This window comes from Oncorhynchus clarkii, chromosome 2, assembly GCF_045791955.1.
Source record: "Oncorhynchus clarkii lewisi isolate Uvic-CL-2024 chromosome 2, UVic_Ocla_1.0, whole genome shotgun sequence".
NCBI classification, from domain to species: Eukaryota; Metazoa; Chordata; class Actinopteri; order Salmoniformes; family Salmonidae; genus Oncorhynchus; species Oncorhynchus clarkii.
The window spans coordinates 22,128,648-22,152,383 of record NC_092148.1 but is presented as its reverse complement, the minus strand read 5'-3'; the positions used below and the strand labels follow the sequence as shown (position 1 = coordinate 22,152,383).

The following is a 23,736-nucleotide window of genomic DNA, read 5'->3' as shown; positions in this document are numbered from 1 at the left end:
TTGGCCCAGCGTCGTCAGAGTTAGGGAGGGTTTGGCTGGCAGGGATATCCATGTCTCATCGCGCACTAGCGTCTCCTGTGGAGGGCCGGGCGCAGTGCACGCTGAGCAGGTTGCTAGGTGTACGGTGTTTCCTCCGACACATTGGTGCGGCTGGCTTCTGGTTTGGATGTGCGTTGTGTCAAGAAGCAGTGCGGCTAGGCTGGGTTGTGTTTCGGGGGACGCATGGCTCTCGAACTTCGCCTCTCAAGACAGTAACTAACTACTACCAATTGGATACCACAAAATTTGGGAGAAAAAGGGGATAAAATAATAATTTTAAAAACCATTTAAAAAAACTCATCTCCAGCCCAGTTTACAGATCATGAAAGACCCTACGCCACCAGGGTTGTCAAAACCAGCCAGTGAACATCCATAACGAAACAAGTCTGTTATTTGTTAACACTACCATTTTAAGAGCACGGCTGGGGTGAGACACAGAGAGAGAGAGAGAGCTAGGTCATTGACCGAGACTTTGGAGGGGAGGCAAATTAAAATCATATGGGCATCGTATAACAGACTGCGCAGTGATCCCTGACAGGCCTGCCTTCAGCGCAGCGTTCGCGTGCCTCCAATGCGCGGGGGCTGGGGAAGAGAAATGAGAGCCTGTCAGAAAGCGCCCAGAGGTCGGAAAATTCTGTAAACAGCTAACTTCTCACCAGCCCTACTCCGCCAGCCAGCCAGGCCTCCAGGGTCGGCATGCAGGCAGGCAGAAAGACGGACGAACAGACAGAGACGATTCTAAAGGACAGGCACTGCATGCTGGGAGAGCAAAGCAGAGCCAGCTGTGGAGCATGGCCCATCTCTACGACCCCCAACCTCACATGTACACACACACACAAATGCACAAATGCACGTACACACACATACACACACAAACACACACACACTATGCAAAGGTTTTTAGGCAACATATGTCTTTATCTCAGTATCGTGGGCCAATCACAAGCCAGAGAAACATGCTTTAGAACTGCTTTACCAACGCTGCATGTTCTAGCCAAAGGTACATAGTACCAAATAAATGTATGGTTATTTTCCATCTCCAGCTCCCTGCATCTACAGACTACAGCTCATGCTGCCAGTTCTTACAGACCAGACCTGGGTTCAAATAGTATTTGTCTTCTGTCAAATACTTTCATTGAGCCTGCCTGAAGTGCCAGATTGGCGGTCTTGCACTTTCCAAGGGTTCCATTGAGCCAGGCAAGCTCTATCAAGCAGCTAAAAGTATTTGAAAGAAATACAATAATACAATTTGAACCCAGGGTCTGCTAATACAGGCTCTGAACCCCAGAGCCATAAAAGTTGAGTCAGGATTAGCCAGGGACATATTTATTCGAAATATACATCACTTTCACAGTAATCTCGGCTCCGTTATAGTAATGACTAAGAGTGACTCTCTTCCAAGAAAGAGTTCACTGCAGCCTTCCCATTTCTTTCAACTAAGGTGGGGTAGTGGGCGTGGCCAATGGTATGGTCTCCAACCAAACTTTTTAAAGGCTGTCCTCTTGGCCGCAGAGGCAAAATGTTGAAGTTCAAAAGCTAGTTTCCTACAACTTTTGCCATGTCTTATGCCGTGTTCTTATGTTATCTGAATGACTCAAACATTATAAAAAAAATCAATGGGCCATGCCATTTTTTGAATTTTAGATTCTCCCTGTCTAGTTTTTATTTTGGTGATATTAGTTCTCAAATATGTTCTTATTTAAAAACATATAGCTCCGTTACCTTTTCTACATACTTTAAATCTGGTATTAGTCGTTTAAAGTTTACACTAAAAACGTTTTACCATCCCGAAAATGTATTTTTAATAAAACAAAAAAACATATACAGTACCAGTCCAAAGTTTGGACACACTTACTCATTCAAGGGTTTTTCTTTATTTTTTACTATTTTCTACATTGTAGAATAATAGTGAAGACATCAACACTATGAAATAACACATATGGAATCATGTAGTAACCCCCAAAAAATGTTAAATCAAAATAGATTTTAGATTCTTCAAAGTAGTCACCTTTTGCCTTGATGACAGCTTTGCACACTCTTGGCAGTCTCTCAATCAGCTTCATGAGGAATGCTTTTCCAATAGTCTTGAAGGAGTACCCACATATGCTGAGCACTTGTTGGCTGCGTTTCTTTCACTCTGCGGTCAATCTCATCCTAAACCATCTCAATTTGGTTGAGGTTGGGTGATTGTGGAGACCAGCTCAACTAATGCAGCACTCCATCACTCTCCTTCTTGGTCAAACAGCCCTTACACACCCTGGGGGTGTGTTTTGGGTCATTGTCCTGTTGAAAAACAAATGATAGTCCCACTAAGCGCAAACCAGATGGGATGGCATATCGCTGCAGAATTATGTGGTAGCCATACTGGTTAAGTGTGCCTTGAATTCTAAATAAATCAGACAGTGTCACCAGGAACAACAACAAAAAACACCATCACACCACCTCCTCCATGCTTCACGGTGGGAACCACACATGCATCATCTTTCTTTCACCTACTCTGCGTCTCACAAAGACACAGCAGTTAGAACCAAAAAATCTCAAATTTGGAATAATCAGACCAAAGGATATATTTTCACCGGTCTAATGTCCATTGCTCGTGTTTCTTGGCCCAAGCAAGTCTCTTCTTCTTAATGGTGTCCTTTAGTAGTGGGTTCTTTGCAGCAATTCAACCATTAAGGCCTGATTCACACAGTCTCCGCTGAACAGTTGATGTTGAGATGTGTCTGTGACTTGAACTCTGTGAAGCATTTATCTGGGCTGCAATCTAAGGTGCAGTTAACTCTAATGCACTTATCTTCTGCAGCAGAGGTAACTCTGGGTCTTCCTTTCCTGTGGCGGTCCTCATGAGAGCCAGTTTCAATACAGCGCTTGATGGTTTTTACGACTGCAAAGTTATTGACATTTTCCAGATTGACTGACCTTCATGTCTTAAAGTAATGATGACTGTTGTTTCACTTTACTTATTTTTATTATAGCAGCATACCACCCTGCATACCACTGCTGGCTTGCTTCTGAAGCTAAGCAGGGTTGGTCCTGGTCAGTCCCTGGATGCGAGACCCGATGTTGCTGGAAGTGGTGTTGGAGGGCCAGTAAGAGACACTCTTTCCTCTGGTCTAAAAAAATATATATATCCCAATGCCCCAGGGCAGTGATTGGGGACACAGTCCTGTGTAGGGTGCCGTCTTTCGGGTGGGACCTTAAACGGTTGTCCTGACTCTCTTGAGGTCATTAAAGATCCCATGGCACTGATCATAAGAGTAGGGGTGTTAACCCCGGTGTCCTGGCTAAATTCCCAATCTGGCTAAATTCCCAAACCATCGCGGTCATCTAATCATCCCCAGTTTACAATTGGCTCATTCATCCCCCTCCTTTCCCTTGTAACTATTCCCCAGGTCGTTGCTGTAAATGAGAACTTGTTCTCAGTCAACTTACCTGGTAAAATAATGGATAAATAGCTGTTCTTGCCATAATATGGACTTGGTGTTTCACCAAATAGGGCTACCTTCTGTATTCCACCCATACCTTGTCACAACTCAACTGATCGGCTAAAACACATTAAGAAGGAAAGAAATCCCACAAATTAACAAGGCACACCTGTTCATTTAAATGCATTCCAGGTGACTACCTCATGAAGCTGGTTGAGAGAATGCCAAGAGTGTGCAAAGGTGTCATCAAGGCAAAGGGGGTGGCTACTTTGAAGAATCTAAAATATATTTAGATTGATTTAACCAAATGGTTACTACATGATTCCATATGTGTTATTTCATAATTTTGATGTCTTCACTATTATTCTACAATATAGTAAAAATGGTAAAACTAAAGGAAAACCCTTGAATGAGTAGGTGTGTCCAAACTTTTGACTGGTACTGTATTTTGGAGTGGCGGAAACAATTCAGCAGAGGCAACCCGTCACTGCTAAATGAATATAGGGGAAACACTGATTCTGATTAGAGATAATGACCATGGGAGAAATAAACCAAACTGCTGTGGTACTGTAAGATGCACGATACCATACTTTAGTGGCCATTTTCAAGAACAATCTTCATGGTTAGCTAAGCTACCATATTAAGGAGTGAAGAGAAGGGTCTCTGACTTACGTATGTGCCTGAGGGCTGACACGGAGGTAAGGACCCAGGGCTGAGGACAGGAGAGCCGGAGAGCTCGGGAAAGGGGTTGGGGATGGCTGGCAGAGAGGAGGTCCGGAGCTGCTGCTCCTCTTCTTGCAGTCTCCTGAGAATCACAACATTCAGGGATGGACATTAACAAAGTGGGGGACAGACACACACAGACAGACTGAAAAAGCTGTTATGAAGCAGATGAATGGAGATCATGAGAACATGAGGACAGTCTCCCCTGATATAAACCCAATGCTTTGTGGCTGAATATGAATAATGAATAATCCATGGTTTCACAGTGAGTGAGACTGCTGCCGAGCCGGGGCCTCATGCCCATTTCTCTCTGATCACTGCACTGTGAGCTGATTCTTTCTGCCACACCACAGGAACACTGCCAGCGTTTGAGGAGCTACTAATTACATTCAATATTCATCAAACCATTATTTCATGCAGTTTCAAGAGCAAAGTGCCCATTTCATGACCTGCTGCAAGAGCAACAGCCTGTTCATTCACTGTCTGCCTGTCAATGAGAAACCGACTAGGGCTGCGTCTCCAATGGCACCCTATTATTCCATTTATAGTGCATTACTTTTCAACAGGGTTCGGGCTCTGGTCAAAAGTAGTACACTATGTAGGGAATAGGATGCCATTTGGGATGTAGCCCCTGACTGTCAATCAGAAAGAGACTAGAGGTTGGCTTGGCTTTATCAGATGACTAGCATCTGAAGTGAACTGCAGCAGCCAGGCAGATAGCCATCATTAGCATCTCTCTACACTTTCTCCAAACCCAGGTGGGGAGGGGAGTTGAAAAGGAGAAGTGTTTGATGCAGTTCCATGTGAGGCAGGAGCAGGGTGCTATTCGGAGGTCAGGACTGAATAATAAACTGAACCGTATCATTTCAATCTGACAGAATGTACCAACGATACAGCTCATTACCAGCCGGTGCCAAACTTTCTCTAGGGATCCAAAATAATGGATGCTACAACTCTGACAGACTGGTTTAGATTGCATTAAGACCAGAGGTGAATCAAAGTTCCTCTCAGCTTATGGGAGTAGTTGACACTCTGTTTCTAGAATTAAAGAGAATTATAACTTGGTCTCCCCCTCTGCTAAGCTATGTTAGGACAGGGGAAAGTGATGGGTGGGATGGGTCACGAAGAGATTGCTAATAGGCAAAACGATCAACACATAAGCACATATACCTGTCCTAACAGAGCATGCTGAGAACATGGTATGGTCCCTTGTTTAGATGTAGAGGACTTGTATCTATCAGGTGTGTGTGTGTGCTCACTAACAGCATGCCAGACAAACAACTGTGTCCAGTAAGTGATGTGTGTGTGTGTGTGTGTGTGTGTGTGTGTGTGTGTGTGTGTGTGTGTGTGTGTGTGTGTGTGAGAGAATGTGCGCGTGCCAACAAAGTAGACATACCTGACGGCGAGGATGTGCATGGGCTGGGAGCGTCGACGTCTCTGTTTGGGGGAGGTGGTGCTGTGCTGCAGCTCGCTGTTGGAGGTGTGGCTGTGGGGGGGCATGGGGGCGCTGCGGTGGTGGTCGCGGTGCACATGCACCTGGCCGTTGTGCTGCAGGAGGGGAACCGACTCAGACTGCACGCTGCTGCATGTGGAGTACAGGCTCTCGAACGAGGAGTTCATGTCATTCACCAGCGCCTCCAGGTCCACATCATCTTCTGTAGGGGGAGGAGGGAGAGAGAGACAGGAGAGAGAGAGAGTCTGTGTGAGTGATATTCAGAGAAACACAAAATTGTGTGTGTGTGTGTGTTATACCATACGCACATCCCAAAAATCTCTAGGGCACCAGGTTGACCTCTACTGTTCACGTGCTTTATTCCTGCATGTCGGTTACAGGTGTAAGAATCTACTTCTCTCAATACTCCATGCACACCCGTCATCACCAACCAATCAGGCAGTGTCCCTGCACACACACAAAAACCCTAACATGACGTAGCTTAATCATCATCATCACCAACCTAATTCACCTGTTGAAACACTCCCTAAGTTAACTACATGTTCATGTTATCAAGGCTCTCTGTATCTCTGGGGAAGACTAGAAAACAAGCCGAGACCTGTAGTCTCAATACTCCCATCCTTCAGCATAATCACTACTGTCCTCAGGGTAAGAGATCAAACCAGGCCATTGGTTAAGAGGCACAGAGGTCACTCCCAGTGAGTCAATAGTGGATGGAAGTTTTGACAGTTCAGAGTTATGTCCCAAATGGCACCCTATTCCCTATATAGTTCACAAGGTAAGGAATAGGGTGCCATTTGGGACGTTAGTTTCATTACTGTGGGGGAGTGTCTGCAGGGAATGTCATCTCCTAATAATCATTATCTCTGAGACAATGAACAGCCAGTAATAGAAAACTACTGACATATTCTCAAGTTTCCCCCTTTATTCACCATTGCTATACTGCAGTTACCTATTTCACCACTAGATGCTGCTCAAACTCTACCGTGCAATTCAGGGCTTTGGATGTCCACTTTGGCAATTAGAATGTTCTGCACTGTATGCTATTGTTACCTGGCTGGGCCGAGGTAAGTAGAAAGACCAACGCAATTCTTCATTCATTTATTCTATGTTGTGGTTTAAATCAATCACTTTGAATGGTGAAATCTATAGCAAGTGCAACAGGGCACACCACATTTTCTAAATGTCGCACCATGTTATCGATTGATTTGCAAGCCTAAATAGTATGAATTTTCGATCCAAATCTTAGAATTCCTTCAAAATGAACCATTGTACGCATTTTCAAATGTAAAGCATGTAACTATAGCCTAAAATTCAAACAAATAATGTGCCATTGAGAACAGTCCCCAGTATCTCCCAACAACCTATGCTGACCCAGTGATGCAGTTCCTACCCCCGCCCCCCCTCATACAGAGCTGCACTTGACAGACAGGCAGACTAACCTATGCCTTTTGAGGAACCTTTCCTGAAAAGGTGTCCCCTAACCAGCTACATCACAGGTGCCTAATCTGTCAGTATAAATAGCCAGTGAGGTAAGCCCCTTCTCTACAAGATCCTGGAGAGTTAAAGACATGTAGGCTACAGAAGTGTACTGTACGGTCTAAAATAGCTTTGTGTTAGCTGAATAGTATTCATGTGTTTTCTAACAAGATAACATAAAGTTACTTATACCTAAGTAATCAGGCATGTTGTCTACATGCCGTTACATGTGGGAGTGAAACTCTAGAAAGGAAGATCCAATCCGATCAAGATATTTGGGGGCATGGTTGGATAATAGCCATACTAGGTTGTCAACAATATGTTTATGGACCAATTTATTAGCTAGAACCCGTGACAGGCAAACACTCACACACACACACACACACACACACAGACACACACCCCAACATGGCAACAGGGCCAGGGTTTTGTCTTTGACACTGTGTTTAGAAAATTGAAAAATTGCACTAGTGGGGCTTGGCAGAAGTTTTAGGGACATAAACATCTTTATTTATGCCCGTCAAACAAGCAACAGACAGCAGGCCTGGCCCTACAATATTACTGCCATAAATTAGACACTCATAAATTAGACAGAGACAGGATGGGACAACAGGCAAAGACAAGAATGGAATTGGGAAGAAGCACATGGACAACAAGGCTAGCAGAGCCAGGGATTGAAGGATAGGATGGGAAGGGATGAGGATGAAGCACATGGACAACAAGGCTAGCAGAACCAGGGATTGAAGGATCGGATGGGAAGGGATGAGGATGAAGCACATGAACAAGGCTAGCAGAGCCAGGGATTGAAGGATGGGATGGGAAGTGACGGGATGAGGATGAAGCACATGGACAAGGCTAGCAGAGCCAGGGATTGAAGGATAGGATGGGAAGTGACGGGATGAGGATGAAGGATATGGACAACAAAGCGACCTTTAAGAGACTTTGGGTCGTTGAGAAGTGCTGTAGAAGTCCCATGTAATATTATTATTAACAAGACAAGCACAGCCAGTGACAGGATGGCTGAATGAAGCACGAGGACACAAGCATAGACAGGGATGGGAAGGAATGGAACGGGATGCTTGGGTTCAGGAACAGCAGAGCCTAGTGTGGCACAAGGCTAATACAAGTCTGTCTGGAATAGAGCCAATGTCAGGAGTAGAAAGTCTGGTCCATCAGAAGGTAGATGCAGGGTCAGGGGAGCACTTGAAGGTTTAGACACTTAGGCAATAAGGCACGAGGGGGTGTGGTATATGGCCAATATACCATGCCTAAGGGATGAGTGCCTGGATACAGCCCTTAGCCGTGGTAATGGGCCATATACCACAAACCGCTGAGGTGCCTAATTGCTATTATAAACTGGTTACCTATGTGATTAGAGTAGTGAAAATAAATGTTTTGTCATTCCCGTGGTATGCGGTCTGATATACCACAGCTGTCAGCCAATCAGCATTCAGGGCTCGAACCACCCAGTTTATAATATTTAATAATAACGTCCATTACTGTCTGTTGTAAGGCACAGGCTCATGTCTCAAATTATGCAGCTTTTTTACATTTCAAGTAGTCCCTGAATTAGGCTAGAGAGAGACTGGACTGTCTAAATGATGTTGTGACCACAATTACATCTGGCCTTGCATGTGAGATCTAGCAGGAAAAGGAATTCTAGTAGTAGTTATACAACTCCCTCCAGTGCCAGTGGCTAACACTAACCTGACATCCCCATGCAACATTGTCTCACTGGTCTAGAGATCCGTCTCATGCAGAGGCAAGGAGAAAGAGAGAGAGAGAGGGCGCTGTTCAATTTCCTTAAATGGCTGTCACGCAATCAGAACGCTGAATACTTTATTAAGAGCAGTCGTCTCACTCTCTGATTAAATCAATTGGCAGAATTTACATTTTGGACTGAGAACATCTCGTTCAGGTTTCAAGCTTATTTTGATATGGCTGAATAATACATTAGAATATAATAGCCTCTTAGAAAAAATATATAAACTATTAAAACCAAGACTTAAAAATGACAGATATTGGCATAAAATGGGAGGGAATGTTGGAACGTAACTAACAAAATTACAGTTAACAAATATGTAAGCTTAATCCAGAATAAACTAAAGTATAGAATGTATTATACAAGAGACAACATTCCTAAATTCTACAGCACAATGGCAGAGTCATGTCTTACGTGTAAAACAAATTATTGCTCAATAATCCATGCCTTCTGGGAATGCTATAAATTCATAAAGTTATGGGTGGAGTTAGAAAGTTGTCTGTCAGAAGTATTACAGTGAACTTTAATCCGTCTGTCGGTATATTTCAAGACTTGGCCGATGAGGGTGCAGGGAGATACCTGATGGGTTGGACGATACTTTTCTCGTCGATCGTCTTGAAAAAACATATACTTAAAAACTGGAAATCAACCAATCGTCAATCGTTTACACAATGGAAAGGTGCAGTCTGAGGCCATGTGGCAGAGAGTTATGTGGGCTCTGGAGATGGGGTGTGCTGTCGTTTGTATGAGTATGTTTTGTATTGTCAAAATAAATCATCTAAACTTACAAAAAATATATATATTTTTGCTGCGCTTGACTGATGTTGCCTAGCACACTGGAACCAAGACAATAGTCCCAAAAGTGCAAACCCTGCCCATCCAGAAAGGCTTAATCAAACACTCAAAGTATATATATATTTTTTTAACCTTTATTTAACTAGGCATGTCAGTTAAGAACAAATTTTTATTTTCAATGACGGCCTAAGAACAGTGGGTTAACTGCCTGTTCAGGGGCAGAACGACAGATTTGTACCTTGTCAGCTCGGGGGTTTGAACTTGCAACCTTCCAGTTACTAGTCCAACGCTCTAACCACTAGGCTACTAGGCTAACAAATACTAATTGAACCCACACCATACTCCTACTACTACACATATGCTCAGTCAGTCTAGAAGAGCGTCCATCCAACTGTAAGTCTGACAGCCTCTCACTGTCTCTCAGTATGACAACAACAGTCACAGACAATAACCTGAATAGGGGTCTGTCTGTCTTATTCAGGGCCTGTCCTGTTTGTATTCCCTATATAGAACACTACTTTTGACCAGGGGCCATAGGGCTCTGATCAAAAGCAGAGCACTACATAGGCAATAGGGTGCATTACCTAGGCAATAGGGTGCATTACCTAGGCAATAGGGTGCATTACCTAGGCAATAGAGTGCATTACCTAGGCAATAGAGTGCATTACCTAGGCAATAGGGTGCCAGTTGGGACACACACGTTGTCAGTACTGTAGGGGCCAAGCCAGGGCTGGCTGGTGGCGGGGCGTAGCGGTTAGCATTAAAGCCCTCCACCGCGACAGAATGGTTCCCCCTGCTCTCTCTCAGCATTCCAGCCCGTCTGCTTCAACAGCCAAAGCTTCCCTTTTCACTGTCTATTATTAACTTGGGAAAAGGATGGCAAGCCCTGGTGATAACTCCATAAAAGCTGTTTGGGATGTTTTCCGATGCTTAGCAGACCATTATATGGACCAAATTCCTTATGGCTTTTCTTTACAACCACTCAGGAATGTATGTATTCATTATAATCTTACCATCTGAATTAATTATGAGTGGCGGCGTCTCAACCAAATTCCCCCCCGCCCTTTCCCAATGTACTGGTGCTACACACACACCTACTAAACTAAAGGAAAATAATATGTGTGATAGTTTTTGCCTTGCTCTTATCAGTTCGGGATAGCAAATCAAAAAGTACATTAGTAAAAGTGATGTGTTGACAACGTAGCCCGGTCCCTCTAACTAGCCACTGTCAATTAGCATTCAAATGTGTAGAAAACAAAGAGGAGCTGGCATGGCTGGGGAGGGTGGTAGTCGGGAAATGGCACAGCGTCCTTGGGATGTGACGAGGAAACCGGACGATAGGAAGACAATACAGGGAAAAATGGCACACGTGAAAGGAATCAGTGGACCCATTCATTCACGGTTCACACAGATACAGTCTTAACTGTACAGCGTGGTTCTACAGTGACTAGGACAATACTGGGACAATACGGCGCGCCAGTACACACCCACTGAGGACAGGGGGGGTGGAGAAAAAGCAAAGCAAAAATCAAAGCCCAATCAGAATGAGCAGAAGTCTGTTCTTGGGAAAGACTTAATCAGTTTAAATCAGCATATTTCCTTTACATCAGCTACCATAATCTCAAAAGAACCACCCTCCTCACCACTAAAACCATGTCTTTCGTCTGAGGAATGCGTGATTGGATATTGCCTGTTCCAAAACCTGAGCACCAGCCGGGGCAAAGAATACATTTTTCTTTCTTTAACTAGGCAAGTCAGTTAGGAACAAATTCTTATTTACAATAACAGCCTTCCGGGGAACAGTGGGTTGCCTTGTTCAGGTGCAGAATGACCGATTTTTACAGTGTCAGCTCAGGGATTTGATCCGGCAACCTTTCAGTTACTGTCCCAACGCTCTAACCACTAGGCTACCTGCCGCCCCAAAGGAATAACTTTGAGAATAGGACTTACATTTTGATACTTGAAATACAAGTTAACTTCTCATCTAGAAAGTGTATTATTGGAGTGCATTGGTACCATTGATAGGATTTATTACCTAGCAACTGTGTCTGTCTGGGTTTAGGGCTGGGGAAGGCACCCCTACACTGCCATCAGGCTTGTTTGTCCCAGATGGCACCCTATGGCCCATAGGGCTCTGGTCAAAAGTAGTACACTATATAGGGAAGACGGTGCCATTTTGAGTACAGCCCTATGCTTCAGTCCTATTGTTCAGCCCTATGCTTCAGCCTAGGGTTGCAAAGGGAGGGTATATTACTGAAAACTTTCTAAGTTTACCAGTAAACTACCAGAATGTTGGTATCTTTCAAGGATTTTATGATCTATCACAAGATTACATAGTGGCCGTTTTGGGTACTTCAGATTATCACAGATGTCTAATTATCTCTCCCTTTTAACATTATTCACTAAGTTGATGTTGTTAATGCCTCATAGAAGTGAGAGAAAGAAATCAAAATGAAATGTTTTGGTGGTGGGGGGTGGGACCTGGAGAAGAATGCCCTGCCCTGCCAGGCCTAGCCCAACCCCTCCCTGGGCCTGCCGTGTCTGGATCCCAACAACCCTGCTGGGGGGGGGGGGGGCCTGAGATTCAGCCTCAGCCTATAGCTATGTATGTCCTCCAGATTCAGTCCCAAATGGCTCCCTATTCCCTTAATAGTGCACTACTTTTAAACCTGAGCCCTATAATGCATTACATAGGGAATGGGGTGCCATTTGGGACGTAACCCCAGCCTCCTCCACTCCACCATGACTTATAATTGAAGGCTGTATTATAACTCTCCACACTTCTCCCAAAGTGTGAACTTCCCCGTCATGGATTTAAAAGCATTGCATTGGTGTAAAGATTGGCTGGAGAGAGAGTGCCCACCATTGTTCAATCCGTGACGGGGAGTGGGGAGTGAGCAAGTGGGTGGAGAATGAGGATGAGATCCTGCTGCTCACAAACAACCTAGCCAGGGGAGCAGCAGCAGAGTTTGCGTCCCAAATGGCACCCTATACTTATAGTGCACTACTTTAGACCAACGGCCACAAGTCACCTTATCCCCTATATGGTGCACTTTGACCAGAGCAGTGCCCATAAGGCTCCGGTCAAAAGTAGGGCACTAAATAGGAAATAGGGTGCCATTTGGGATGCACACAGCAGTGTTTATCTGATCTCTCCTGCTAATCTCTCTCCCACCTGCCCAGCCCCTCTCATGGGAATGTATGGGAGAGAGAGGAGAGAGAGGAGGAACCAATCTTTTTGAAGAAAGGGTAGCGTCCCATGGGGTTTCTTTAAGAATGGAGCCCAAACACATTATTCACAGCATACCACAGTCCTGTATGACAAAGATCTCGTATTAACCCTTCAGCGACCAGAGCGCACCTGGCCTTCAGTGTAGCCTAGGTATGAACATATTCAATTGTAAGTCAATAGTTAAAGCAACAACACTGAACTAAAGGCAGACTACAAGGCTGTGAATACTAGACTACTACTGGACCAGAAAATAGGACTTTATGGAAATGATGGCAAAACTATCACACAAGAGACTTAAAACCGTAAGTCCCATTAACAGCCCAACAGAACACCATGATACCCACAGACCCACACACAGTACCAGTGCAAAATCTAAATAATCTTTCACCTCCTTTCGGACTAGTACTAATGCTCACTACTGACGTACTTAATTATCTGAAAAATGATCATCTGCAACAGGATTTAGCCATGTCAACAAAACTACACCTTGACATCAATACATTTCTTAATACAACAATGTTATAACATCTTATATGAACATGTCATAACATACCCGGGTCAGTTTGTACAGTACATTTGTGTGTGTTGACAAATATCAGTCCTTTTAAAAACAAACCTATAATAAACAGCTTCAATCCGTCTCATTCCTGAAATATCAAATTATTCAGGGTGCCGTTCCAACAAAAGACTTGTTCTTTCTGCCTAAGCACCAATGAGGTTTATGACAAACACACAAAGTAGGTCTTAGCCCTCGGCTCTATTCAAATCCTATAAGCACAAGTGTGGGTTTTGGGGAAAAGGAGGTCAGAATTTCACAGAGGATTATAGCACTACAACAATGTCATAACAGCAGAAATATGTATGTCTGTCATAAACATTGTGCTATGGATTTAGGGATGAGCATGAGTAATTGAGTACTCATAATACTCGAACGGTTGTCAAAACTTGGTCTTTAAGCAGAGGCAAAAAAATAGAATACTGTGTGGCGACAAAGCGTTTGGGCACATCGCTCTCCAACCACGCTCTTCTGACAATTTGTGCTATGTCATTGATTTCATGGTGTGAATTGTTTGTCAATGATTATGAATTCCCTGCTATATATCAAAAGTATAACCAGTAATAAATACAGGCTAACGTTAATCATTGCAGATTTCATTTTTTTTGCCCGCACTACATCAGTCTGCTCATACAGGACTAATAAAGGCCCAGCATTACGTTTGTGAAGAAAAACAAATTATATCGTTTTTTAAAATTCAGATCTTTCAGTGGGTGCTGCAGCACCTTCAGCACCCCGACTTTCCACAGCCAGGCAAGTCTGTCTGGTTTCTCCATCTTGTCACTATTGTGTGAACGCGCACGCTTGAGAGATGGCTATACCTGGCCTGAGCGCCAGGATAGGCATCGGCGTTAGAGTTCATAAATCCGCATTTTCAAAATGCCGACCATCAAAAAAGCTGTGTTTTATGTTGAAAGTCCGTGTTTTTTCAAATTCAATAGTGATCAGGGGTGTGCAACTATATTTATACTTCACAGAAATACCATCAGTGCAACACATTATTCGGAAAATAGCTTAATTTTCATCAGAGTGCAAAGTTATTTGTTTAGCAGCTACACAAGTGTCACACCCTGACCTTAGAGAACCGTTTTATTTCTCTATTTGGTTAGGTCAGGGTGTGATGTGGGGTGGGCATTCTATGTTTTGTATTTCTGTGTGTTTGGCCGAGTGTGGTTCCCAATCAGAGGCAGCTCGTTGTCTATCGTTGTCTCCGATTGGGAATCATACTTAGGCAGCCTGTTTTGCCACCTTAGTTGTGGGTAGTTGTCTGTGTTAGTGGCCTGTATAGCCCTAGTCAGCTGCACGTTCGTTGTTGGTGTTTCTTGTTTTGTTGGCGACATTCTTAATAAAGGATAATGTACACTCAACACACGGCACCTTGGTCCGGTCATTTCCCTGACGACGTTCGTGACAACAAGTAAATGAGCTTACAATGAAAAATCTATTTTCTTTACAAAAACTATGCATGGCCGTCATGCTGTATTTCTAATGTTTACCCATAGAAATGTAGCCAGCCAATTCCTAATCTAATGTTTTGCTTGAAGTTAATCTTGCATTTTACCAGATGAAAGGAGGCTACACCAAGAAAAGTACAGGAGAAAAAGTAACTACACATCTGTCAGAGCGCTGTCTGCTGATAGAATCCCAGTTGAGTGGAGAAGCACAACTGAAGCACAAAATTTGTCTGATGCTGAGCAGAAATTACAATAATAAACATCTTAAATCTGCATTTAGAAAATGCAGCAAGACATTTCTTATGCGTTTTATCCTTTTTTTTGCATGAAAAACAGGGGGACAAGCAGCAGCAGCAATCTTGCATCAAATATTTTGCCCCTGCAAAGTGCAGCTTGGACACACCTACTCATTCAAGGGTTTTTCTTTATTTTTTACTATTTTCTACATTGTAGAATAATAGTGAAGACATCAACACTATGAAATAACACAAATGGAATCATGTAGTAACCAAAAAAGTGTTTTTTATATTTTGAGATTCGTCAAAGTAACCACCCTTTGCCTTGATGACACCTTTGCATACTCTTGGCATTCTCTCAACCAGCTTCATGAGGTAGTCACCTGGAATGCATTTAAATTAACAGGTGTGCTTAGTTAAACATTTATTTGTGGAATTTCTTTCCATCTTAATGCGTTTGAGCCAATCAGTTGTGTTGTGACAAGGTATGGGTGGTATACAGAAGATAGCCCTATTTGGTAAAAGACCAAGTACATATTATTTGCAAGAACAGCTCAAATAAGCAAAGAGAAACGACTGTCCATCATTACTTTAAGACATGAAGGTCAGTCAATACGAAAAACTTCAAGAACTTTGAAAGTTTCTTCAAGTGCAGTCGTAAAAACCATCAAGCGCTATGATGAAACTGCCTCTCATGAGGACCGCTACAGGAAAGGAAGACCCAGAGTTACATCTGCTACAGAGGATAATATCATTAGAGTTACCAGCCTCACAAATTGCAGCCCAAATAAATACTTCAGAGTTCAAGTAACAGACACATCCCAACATCAACTGTTCAGAGGAGACTATGTGAATCAGGCCTTCATAGTCAAATTGCTGCAAAGAAACGACTACTAAAGTACACCAATAATAATAATAAGAAGAAGAAACTTGCTTGGACCAAGAAACACGAGCAATGGACATTAGACCAGTGGAAATCTGTCCTTTGGTCTGATGAGTCCAAATTTAAGATTTTTGGTTCCAACCGCTGTGTCTTTGTGAGACGCAGAGTAGGTGAACGGATGGGATGATCTCTGCATGTGTGGTTCCCACCGTGAAGCATGGAGGAGGAGGTGTGATGGTGTGGGGATGCTTTGCTGGTGACACTGTCTGTGATCCCATCTGGTTTGCGCTTAGTGGGACTATAATTTGTATTTCAACTGGACAATGACCCAACACACCTCCAGGCTGTGTAAGGGCTATTTGATCAAGAAGGAGAGTGATGGAGTGCTGCCTCAGATGACCTGGCCTCCACAAATCACCCAACATCAAACTAATTGAGATGGTTTGGGATGAGTTGGACCGCAGAGTGAAGGAAAAGCAGCCAACAAGTGCTCAGCATATGTGGGAACTCCTTCAAGACTATTGGAAAAGCATTCCAGGTGAAGCTGGTTAAGAATTCCAAGAGTGTGCAAAACTGTCATCAAGGCAAAAGGTGGCTACTTTGAAGAATCTAAAATCTGGTTACTACATTATTCCATATGTGTTATTTTATAGTTTTTATGTTTTCACTATTATTCTACAATGTAGAAAATAGTAAAAATAACAAAAAACCTTTGAATGAGTAGGTGTGTCCAAACGTTTGACTTGTACTGTCTAAGGGGCAATTTAGCAATTACAACTTGTTATCTGTAATGGTTATGATGAATTAGGAACTGTTGCACGCTGTTGGCATATATTTTCCAGAGTGCGCCTTATGTACTAAAAATATTATTTTTCATTTGAGTACTCGAACAGTAAAAAAAAAAAGTCAAATTCCCATCCCTATATGGATATCAGACAATGTGTTATCAAAAGGGTCTATATTAATAATATTGACCAATGTTGAAATGTACAGTTTCAATTGTCTAAACAATGAACAGTTGCCTTTCAAGTATACAAATGGTTATCAATGCATTCCTTGATTGATTCATTAATTCTCTCAATCTGATCTTGATTTTATAGAGGGAGGGAGGTCTTTGCACATATTAAACATTTTGGGGCAAATATTTTTTGCAAAGCATTCTTTTTACCCTAACTCTCATATTATTATAGATAATTTGTAATGGAATCACTGAAAATGATTTGATCTGTCTCCCCATTCATAAATTCTAGTGCAGTGCTCTCCCTTGACAGTGAAAAAAATGACAATGTAATTTCTGCTCCATTTATTTCCATGACAGCACCAAGCTTTCTCATCCACTACCAGACAGTTCAAAAACCTTCAAGCTTTACCTCCCATGCTGGGGCAATAGTGTGCGTAAATCTCATGCTCCGGTTATCACAGATTAAATTTGTATAGCACAATTAGATTGAAAGCTTAATTATAATGGCACCCCATGTCTTTACAAATCACTCTTTGAACTGCTGAAATGTTTACAGCGGAAGAGCCTCCGAATATACATCCTAATCTGAACTTAATGAGCGACAGAGCCCTCTGCCATAAAATGCGTCAACAGTAACCCCCCCACCCATATCAAAGTGTGCATGCATGCACTGAAAAGACACACACACACACACACACACACAACTGTAGATTAAAGCGGAATACAGAAAATGAGATTGCAAATCTCGGATCTGGGAATTAACAATGTGATAAGGATCTTTTGAAGCTGTAATTCCAATACAAATAGGCTGCATTTCAGAACATAATCTTGTTGGTGACGTTAGTATTCTCAGAGCAAAAAACTGTGATTATTATTATTTATACATTTTTTTAAACAGTTGTCTTTGTTTTCAATTATGCAGCCTCAAATATGTTGCACCCTAGTTCTGGACCATCAATACTTACACCATATAACTAGTCTACATCTGTCAAATAATTTGAGCAGAGACACAATAATCTAATGAATATTTCCATGCCGATTTCTAAGTACTGACATTCTTAGAACACCAACCTTGATGGTTAGGGGGGTTCCGATTGGTTGACTTCTGGAAACTCGGCCCAATTAGATCTGCTGGTCTGTGATTGGCGGCTCGTTCTACATTGTCCTGCTGAGAAAAAAAGCCAACAGAGCTGTCATGCCAAAAGAGTTTATTCACAACATCAGCATCACATCAGAACACTGGGTTTGTCTTTGTCTATCTAGTCTAACATGCAGATGAACATTCATTTGGTTAAGACCTTATTGCATGCAGTACCAGTCTGGTCAATATTGAGGTTAAAAAAACAACACAATCTCATTGCAGTGCGTGTACGCCCAAGCGTGCGCGTGTGTGTGTGTACAGGCCTAAACTTGGCTCTCCTCCTGCTGGTCTAAACCAGAGCATCCCCTCAGAGCAGTGCGGGGCACTACCATGAAAAGGCAACATACCAAGTTGCCTCTTCTTCCACCCAACCACCCCATGTTTTAGGCTGGATATGAGATCATGGTAAAGAGCATAATGAACTAGAACCAGTAAGGAAGGCTCCATACTAAGCTGTTGTCTTCAGTCAAGGCCTAGGAAGCAGTTACTGTTGCAGTAAGCTGTTGTTTCAGTCAAGGCCTAGGTAGCAGTTTTTATTTACCTCGGCAAGCCAGTTAAGAACAAATTGTTATTTACAATGACGGCCTACCCCGGCCAAACCCGGAGGACGCTGAGCCAATTGTGCACCACCCTAGAAGGACTCCCAATCACAGCTGGTTGTGATACAGTCTGGAATCAAACCAGGGTGTGTAGTGATGCCTCTAACACTGAGATGCAGTGCCTTAGACCGCCGCGCCACTCGGGAGCCTCCCAGTTACTGTGGCAGTAAGCTGTTGTCTTCAGTCGAGGCCTAGGAAGCAGTTACTGTGGCAGTAAGCTGTTGTCTTCAGTCAAGGGCTAGGAAGCAGTTACTGTGGCAGTAAGCTGTTGTCTTCAGTCAAGGGCTAGGAAGCAGTTACTGTGGCAGTAAGCTGTTGTCTTCAGTCAAGGGCTAGGAAGCAGTTACTGTGGCAGTAAGCTGTTGTCTTCAGTCAAGGGCTAGGAAGCAGTTACTGTGGCAGTAAGCTGTTGTCTTCAGTCGAGGCCTAGGAAGCAGTTACTGTTGCAGTTAGCTGTTGCTAGCTAGTTTGTCCTAAGAGATGAACATTGGGGTTGTTATTTTACCTGAAATGCATATGGTCCTTTTTTGCTGGGTCTTTGTAAAGTTTTGACCAGGAGTCATACAAAATTGTGTGTTCATATACTCCAATGATTAATCCACAGATAAAAGGGAAAGCCTAGTTAGTTTTTAGTTAGTTATCATTGATTAATCTCTCCTCTTTCAAGCATGTATGCTTTGTATGCTTGTGAAAACCAATGAGAAGATTGCTGCGTGTCAAGCATCTCAAATAGAACCTTGTTCTATTTCAGCGGTCGGCAACGCAGACACTCGATGTGTATGGATAAAATGAGTGAATAACATGTGCACGTTCATTTATATTGCAAGGCTTGCGCACGAAGCACGGCCGGTCAGGTTTCCCTGTTAGTCCACAGCAGAAGCTTTTTAGTCTTTAGGACCGTTCAGTAGAACGGTGTCCAAAGGAGATAGTACAGGTGTGAAAAGCCAAAAGCCAATGTTCCGAGTTCTCCCCAGTGTTTATGCTAGTTGTTCGGTAGATAGGCTAGATGTTTTCTTTAAAGCAACTTTGCTTTGTTCTGCCTCAGATGTTGACCTAAACAGCAAGTAGCAGAGAACTTGATACGATTACAGGGCTTCCCACAGAAACACATACTTCCAGAGAACACCGTGTCTTCTTGGACAAAAACATAAAATAAATAAATCACTACAAAACAAGTGTGGGTTATCCATAATGTCATCACCGATTGGAGCACTCACAGTGTGCCGCGGGAACAGAATGTACTGTGGTGGACTTCTGTGTTTGGCTTGCTAGGGTGCTCCAACACTCACACACACGCGCATGTCAAGACCAAGACCTCTTTTGATACGGCAGAAAGGCGGTAGCTGTTATAATGCCTCGGTGAGAGAGGTAATATGATTTATGAAATGGTTTTGTTGTGAAATTGAAGAGGCTCGAACATTCTTTCGTAATTTTGAACACTGGTTTTCATGATCGATCCTTGATAAGTATGATTCACAACTTGAAGGAGCCCACTTCAACAAATAAACTCTACACAATCTTAGTTAGGCCTCTGGCCTATTATAACAAAACGCGTAATAATAACCCTTCGAACCCAAACCGGTTTTAATACGATCTAAATCAACTCACTGAGAAAAAGCAGCAGCAGTATAGTGGTGGCCCTCTCCAGTCTCGTCCTCCTGACTCCAAACTAATCCCAATGCAAAGTGTCTGGACATGGTTGAAACCACCAGACTAGACAGGGCTAAAAAGGTCCAGCTACCAGAGTGTGACTGATCCCACCCACCCAGCCCCGACTGACTCCCACCCCCCAAATGGCTGCAGACAGTGACATCCTTGCTGGGAAGGGGCCAACCATGTATGCCAGTCCCAGCGAGCCCAGGGTTCAGCTCCAGTGAGCCCCCCACCCCGGCACCAGACGCACCACAGCCGAAGTCTCCAGGGAAATGAGCAGACCTTAAAAACATGGGTTTGTCTGGACTGTCAACAAAAAAGCCCAACGATCACACATCCTTTGACACCCCCTTGACAATTGACTGAATGTTAACCTTTTAACATTTGGGAGCCGGAAAATAGTACTTTGTTTTTGCATAATTCTCAGCCATGTTTAGAGGGGTGGTATGCGCACACCCATGAACAAAACGTTACCTAGGTGCTGGATCCGAGAGGACAACGTAGAACAAAAAAGTAAATCTGCACGCTGGAATAACGCTCCCAAAGTTTTTAATAGGACTAGGACAATATTTTGTTGGCTTCCACAGGATAATTCTTCTCAGCCAAGTCTTCCAACAGTATTACTACTCTATATTAACATGGGGTTGGAAACAAGCACCTGCTCAATTCAGACACTCTGAGAAGAAGCTATTGACCTAACCACTATATGTTGGGTTTAGATCAGTAAATAAAGTACAACTACAACACTGTGATTTAGTGATGCTATCTCAAAACATGGCCACCTACATTCTACACCATAGAAATAGAATCTATATCTATTCTGCCACAAACGCAATCGTAGGCTAGGGTTATTATGTAGAGAGGGGTCATAGTAAAGTTGGGGTCAGGTTTATAAAAAGGGACAGATATAAGGCAGACCAGGACTAAGGTTGGGGCCAAGACAAGGTCAGGGTTAAGGGTTTAGAACAGGGACAGTGGTAAGGTTGGGGGTTTGAACAAGGTCAAGCCAAGGCCAATATTAGGTTTGTGGTGTTGAAAGGGGAGTGTCTGACAGAATAATCACAAATGGGTCCTTCAAGGGGCTTTGCTAAGAAGATGCACTATGCTTTGGGATATGTTGTGTGTTGATAAGTGCAGGGGTCAGAAGTTTACATACACTCAATTAGTATTTGGTAGCATTGCCTTTAAATTGTTTAACTTGGGTCAAACGTTTTGGGTAGCCTTCCACAAGTTTCCCACAATAAGTTGGGTGAATTTTGGCCCATTCCTCATGACAGAGCAGGTGTAACTGAGTCAGGTTTGTAGGCCTCCCTTTTCAGTTCTGCCCACAAATTTTCCATGGGATTGAGGTCAGGGCTTTGTGATGGCCACTCCAATACCTTGACTTTGTTGTCCTTATGCCATTTTGCCACAACTTTGGAAGTATGCTTGGGGTCATTGTTAATTTGGAAGACCCATTTGCAACCAAGCTTTAACTTCCTGATTGATGTCTTGAGATGTTGCTTCAATGTGTCCACATAATTTTCCTGCCTCACGATGCCATCTATTTTGTGAAGTGCACCAGTCCCTCCTGCAGCAAAGCACCCACACAACATGATGCTGCCACCCCTGTGCTTCATGGCTGGGATGGTGTTCTTTGGCTTGCAAGCCTCCCACTTTTTCCCCCAAACATAACGATGGTCATTATGGCCAAACAGTTCTATTTTTGTTTCATCAGACCAGAGCACATTTCTCCAAAAAGTGCGATCTTTGTCCCCATGTGCTGTTGCAAACCGTAGTCTGGCTTTTTTATTGCGGTTTTGGAGCAGTGGCTTCTTCCTTGCTGAGCGGCCTTTCAGGTTATGTCGATATAGGACTCGTTCTACTGTGGATATAGATACTTTTGTACCCGTTCCCTCAGCATCTCTACAAGGCCCTTTGCTGTTGTTCAGGGATTGATTTTCACACCAAAGTACGCTCATCTCTAGGAGACAGAACGCATCTCCTTCCTGAGCGGTTTGACGGCTGCGTGGTCCCATGGTGTTATACATGCGTACTATTGTTTGTACAGATGAATGTGGTACCTTCAGGCGTTTGGAAATTGCTCTCAAGGATGAACCAGACTTGTGGAGGTCTACAATTATTTTTCTGAGGTCTTGGCTTATTTCTTTTGATTTTCCCATGATGTCAAGCAAAGAGGCACTGAGTTTGAAGGTAGGCATTGAAATACATCCACAGGTACACCTACAGTTGACTCAAATTATGTAAATCAGAAGCTTATAAAGCAATGACATCATTTTGGGAAATTTTTCAAGCTGTTTCAAGGCACAGTCAACTTAGTGTATGTAAACTTCTGACCCACTGGGATTATGATACAGTGATAAATAACTGAAATAATCTGTCTGTAAACAATTGTTGGAAAAAATTACTTGTGTCATACACAAAGTAGACGTCCTAACCAACTTGCCAAAACTATAGTTTGTTAACAAGAAATTTGTGGAGTGGTTGAAAAACGAGTTTTAATGACTCCAACCTAAGTGTATGCAAACATCCGACTAATTATTAAGAAGATCAAGAGTTCAATTTGGACTCTCTTTGGAGGCACACAGAGTGAGAAGATGAGAATGAGAGTAGGTGTGACCTATTATTTGTTTCCACAGTAATGGGTGGATATAGAATAGCCGTCATTCCTGTATTGCTATCGTCCAGCACGAACACACCCAGTACACCCACTACAGTATAAAATAAACACAGCCCCTTTCCACATGCAGGGCTACCTCACTGAACAAGTCGGGGCCTATTCATGTTTAGGCCTAGGTTCTACTCTGGTAGGCGTATTCATAATACTCAACACTAGTTCACTTTCCTCAATAACGGATGTTGTGGTTTTGCATAGCGCATTAATAACTTTCAAGATGCATTTCCTAAATGTTGGCTCTCTATAAAAGCCGCATAATCCTCACACTAAGGATCATTTAAATGCTACCTCACATTCCAGAAAAGGTCACAATTTCTCCCTCCTTGAACTTCCATTGGTTACGTTCAAAAGTCACACTGTTTAACTCTCCTGAATAAAAACAATAACAATACGTGGTCCAATTGTCATAGAGTTACATTTCATTGCATGCTAACTAAAATACAAGTGCATGGATGTATTGTGGACTAGAGGCTAGGGTGAAATGGCCTACTCTACTGCTAGATGACGTCAAACTCCAAGTCTAGTAGCCTAATTCAGTAGGATAGTTAGCCCTGCAACATCATGGTAAAGTCAAATACCAATTTAAATAGCAGATGTTATTGCTGTATGTTTATGTAGATAAGCCTACGGTTTCCTCTGGGGTTTCTCTGGTAGAGAGAGAGAGAAAC

The 23,736-nt window shown here is 43.0% G+C and overlaps 1 protein-coding gene across 9 annotated transcripts in view; it reads right to left on the bottom strand.

Annotated features, from left to right (window-relative positions):
• The window catches only part of LOC139424420 (growth factor receptor-bound protein 10-like), an 89,909-nt gene that overhangs the window by 30,131 nt on the left and 36,042 nt on the right, over positions 1-23,736 (bottom strand). For 4 of the 9 annotated variants that reach the window (XM_071176210.1, XM_071176225.1, XM_071176255.1 and 1 more), the window contains 3 exons: positions 18,070-18,166; positions 5,584-5,842; positions 4,137-4,269 (listed from right to left, as the gene is read on the bottom strand). In XM_071176210.1, the coding sequence (XP_071032311.1) occupies positions 4,137-4,269; positions 5,584-5,842; positions 18,070-18,166 (489 nt within the window). Of the gene's footprint in view, positions 1-4,136; positions 4,270-5,583; positions 5,843-18,069; positions 18,167-18,728; positions 19,024-20,346; positions 20,435-23,736 lie in introns of those variants that run through there. The other 5 variants (XM_071176217.1, XM_071176244.1, XM_071176271.1 and 2 more) reach the window with 4 other exon arrangements.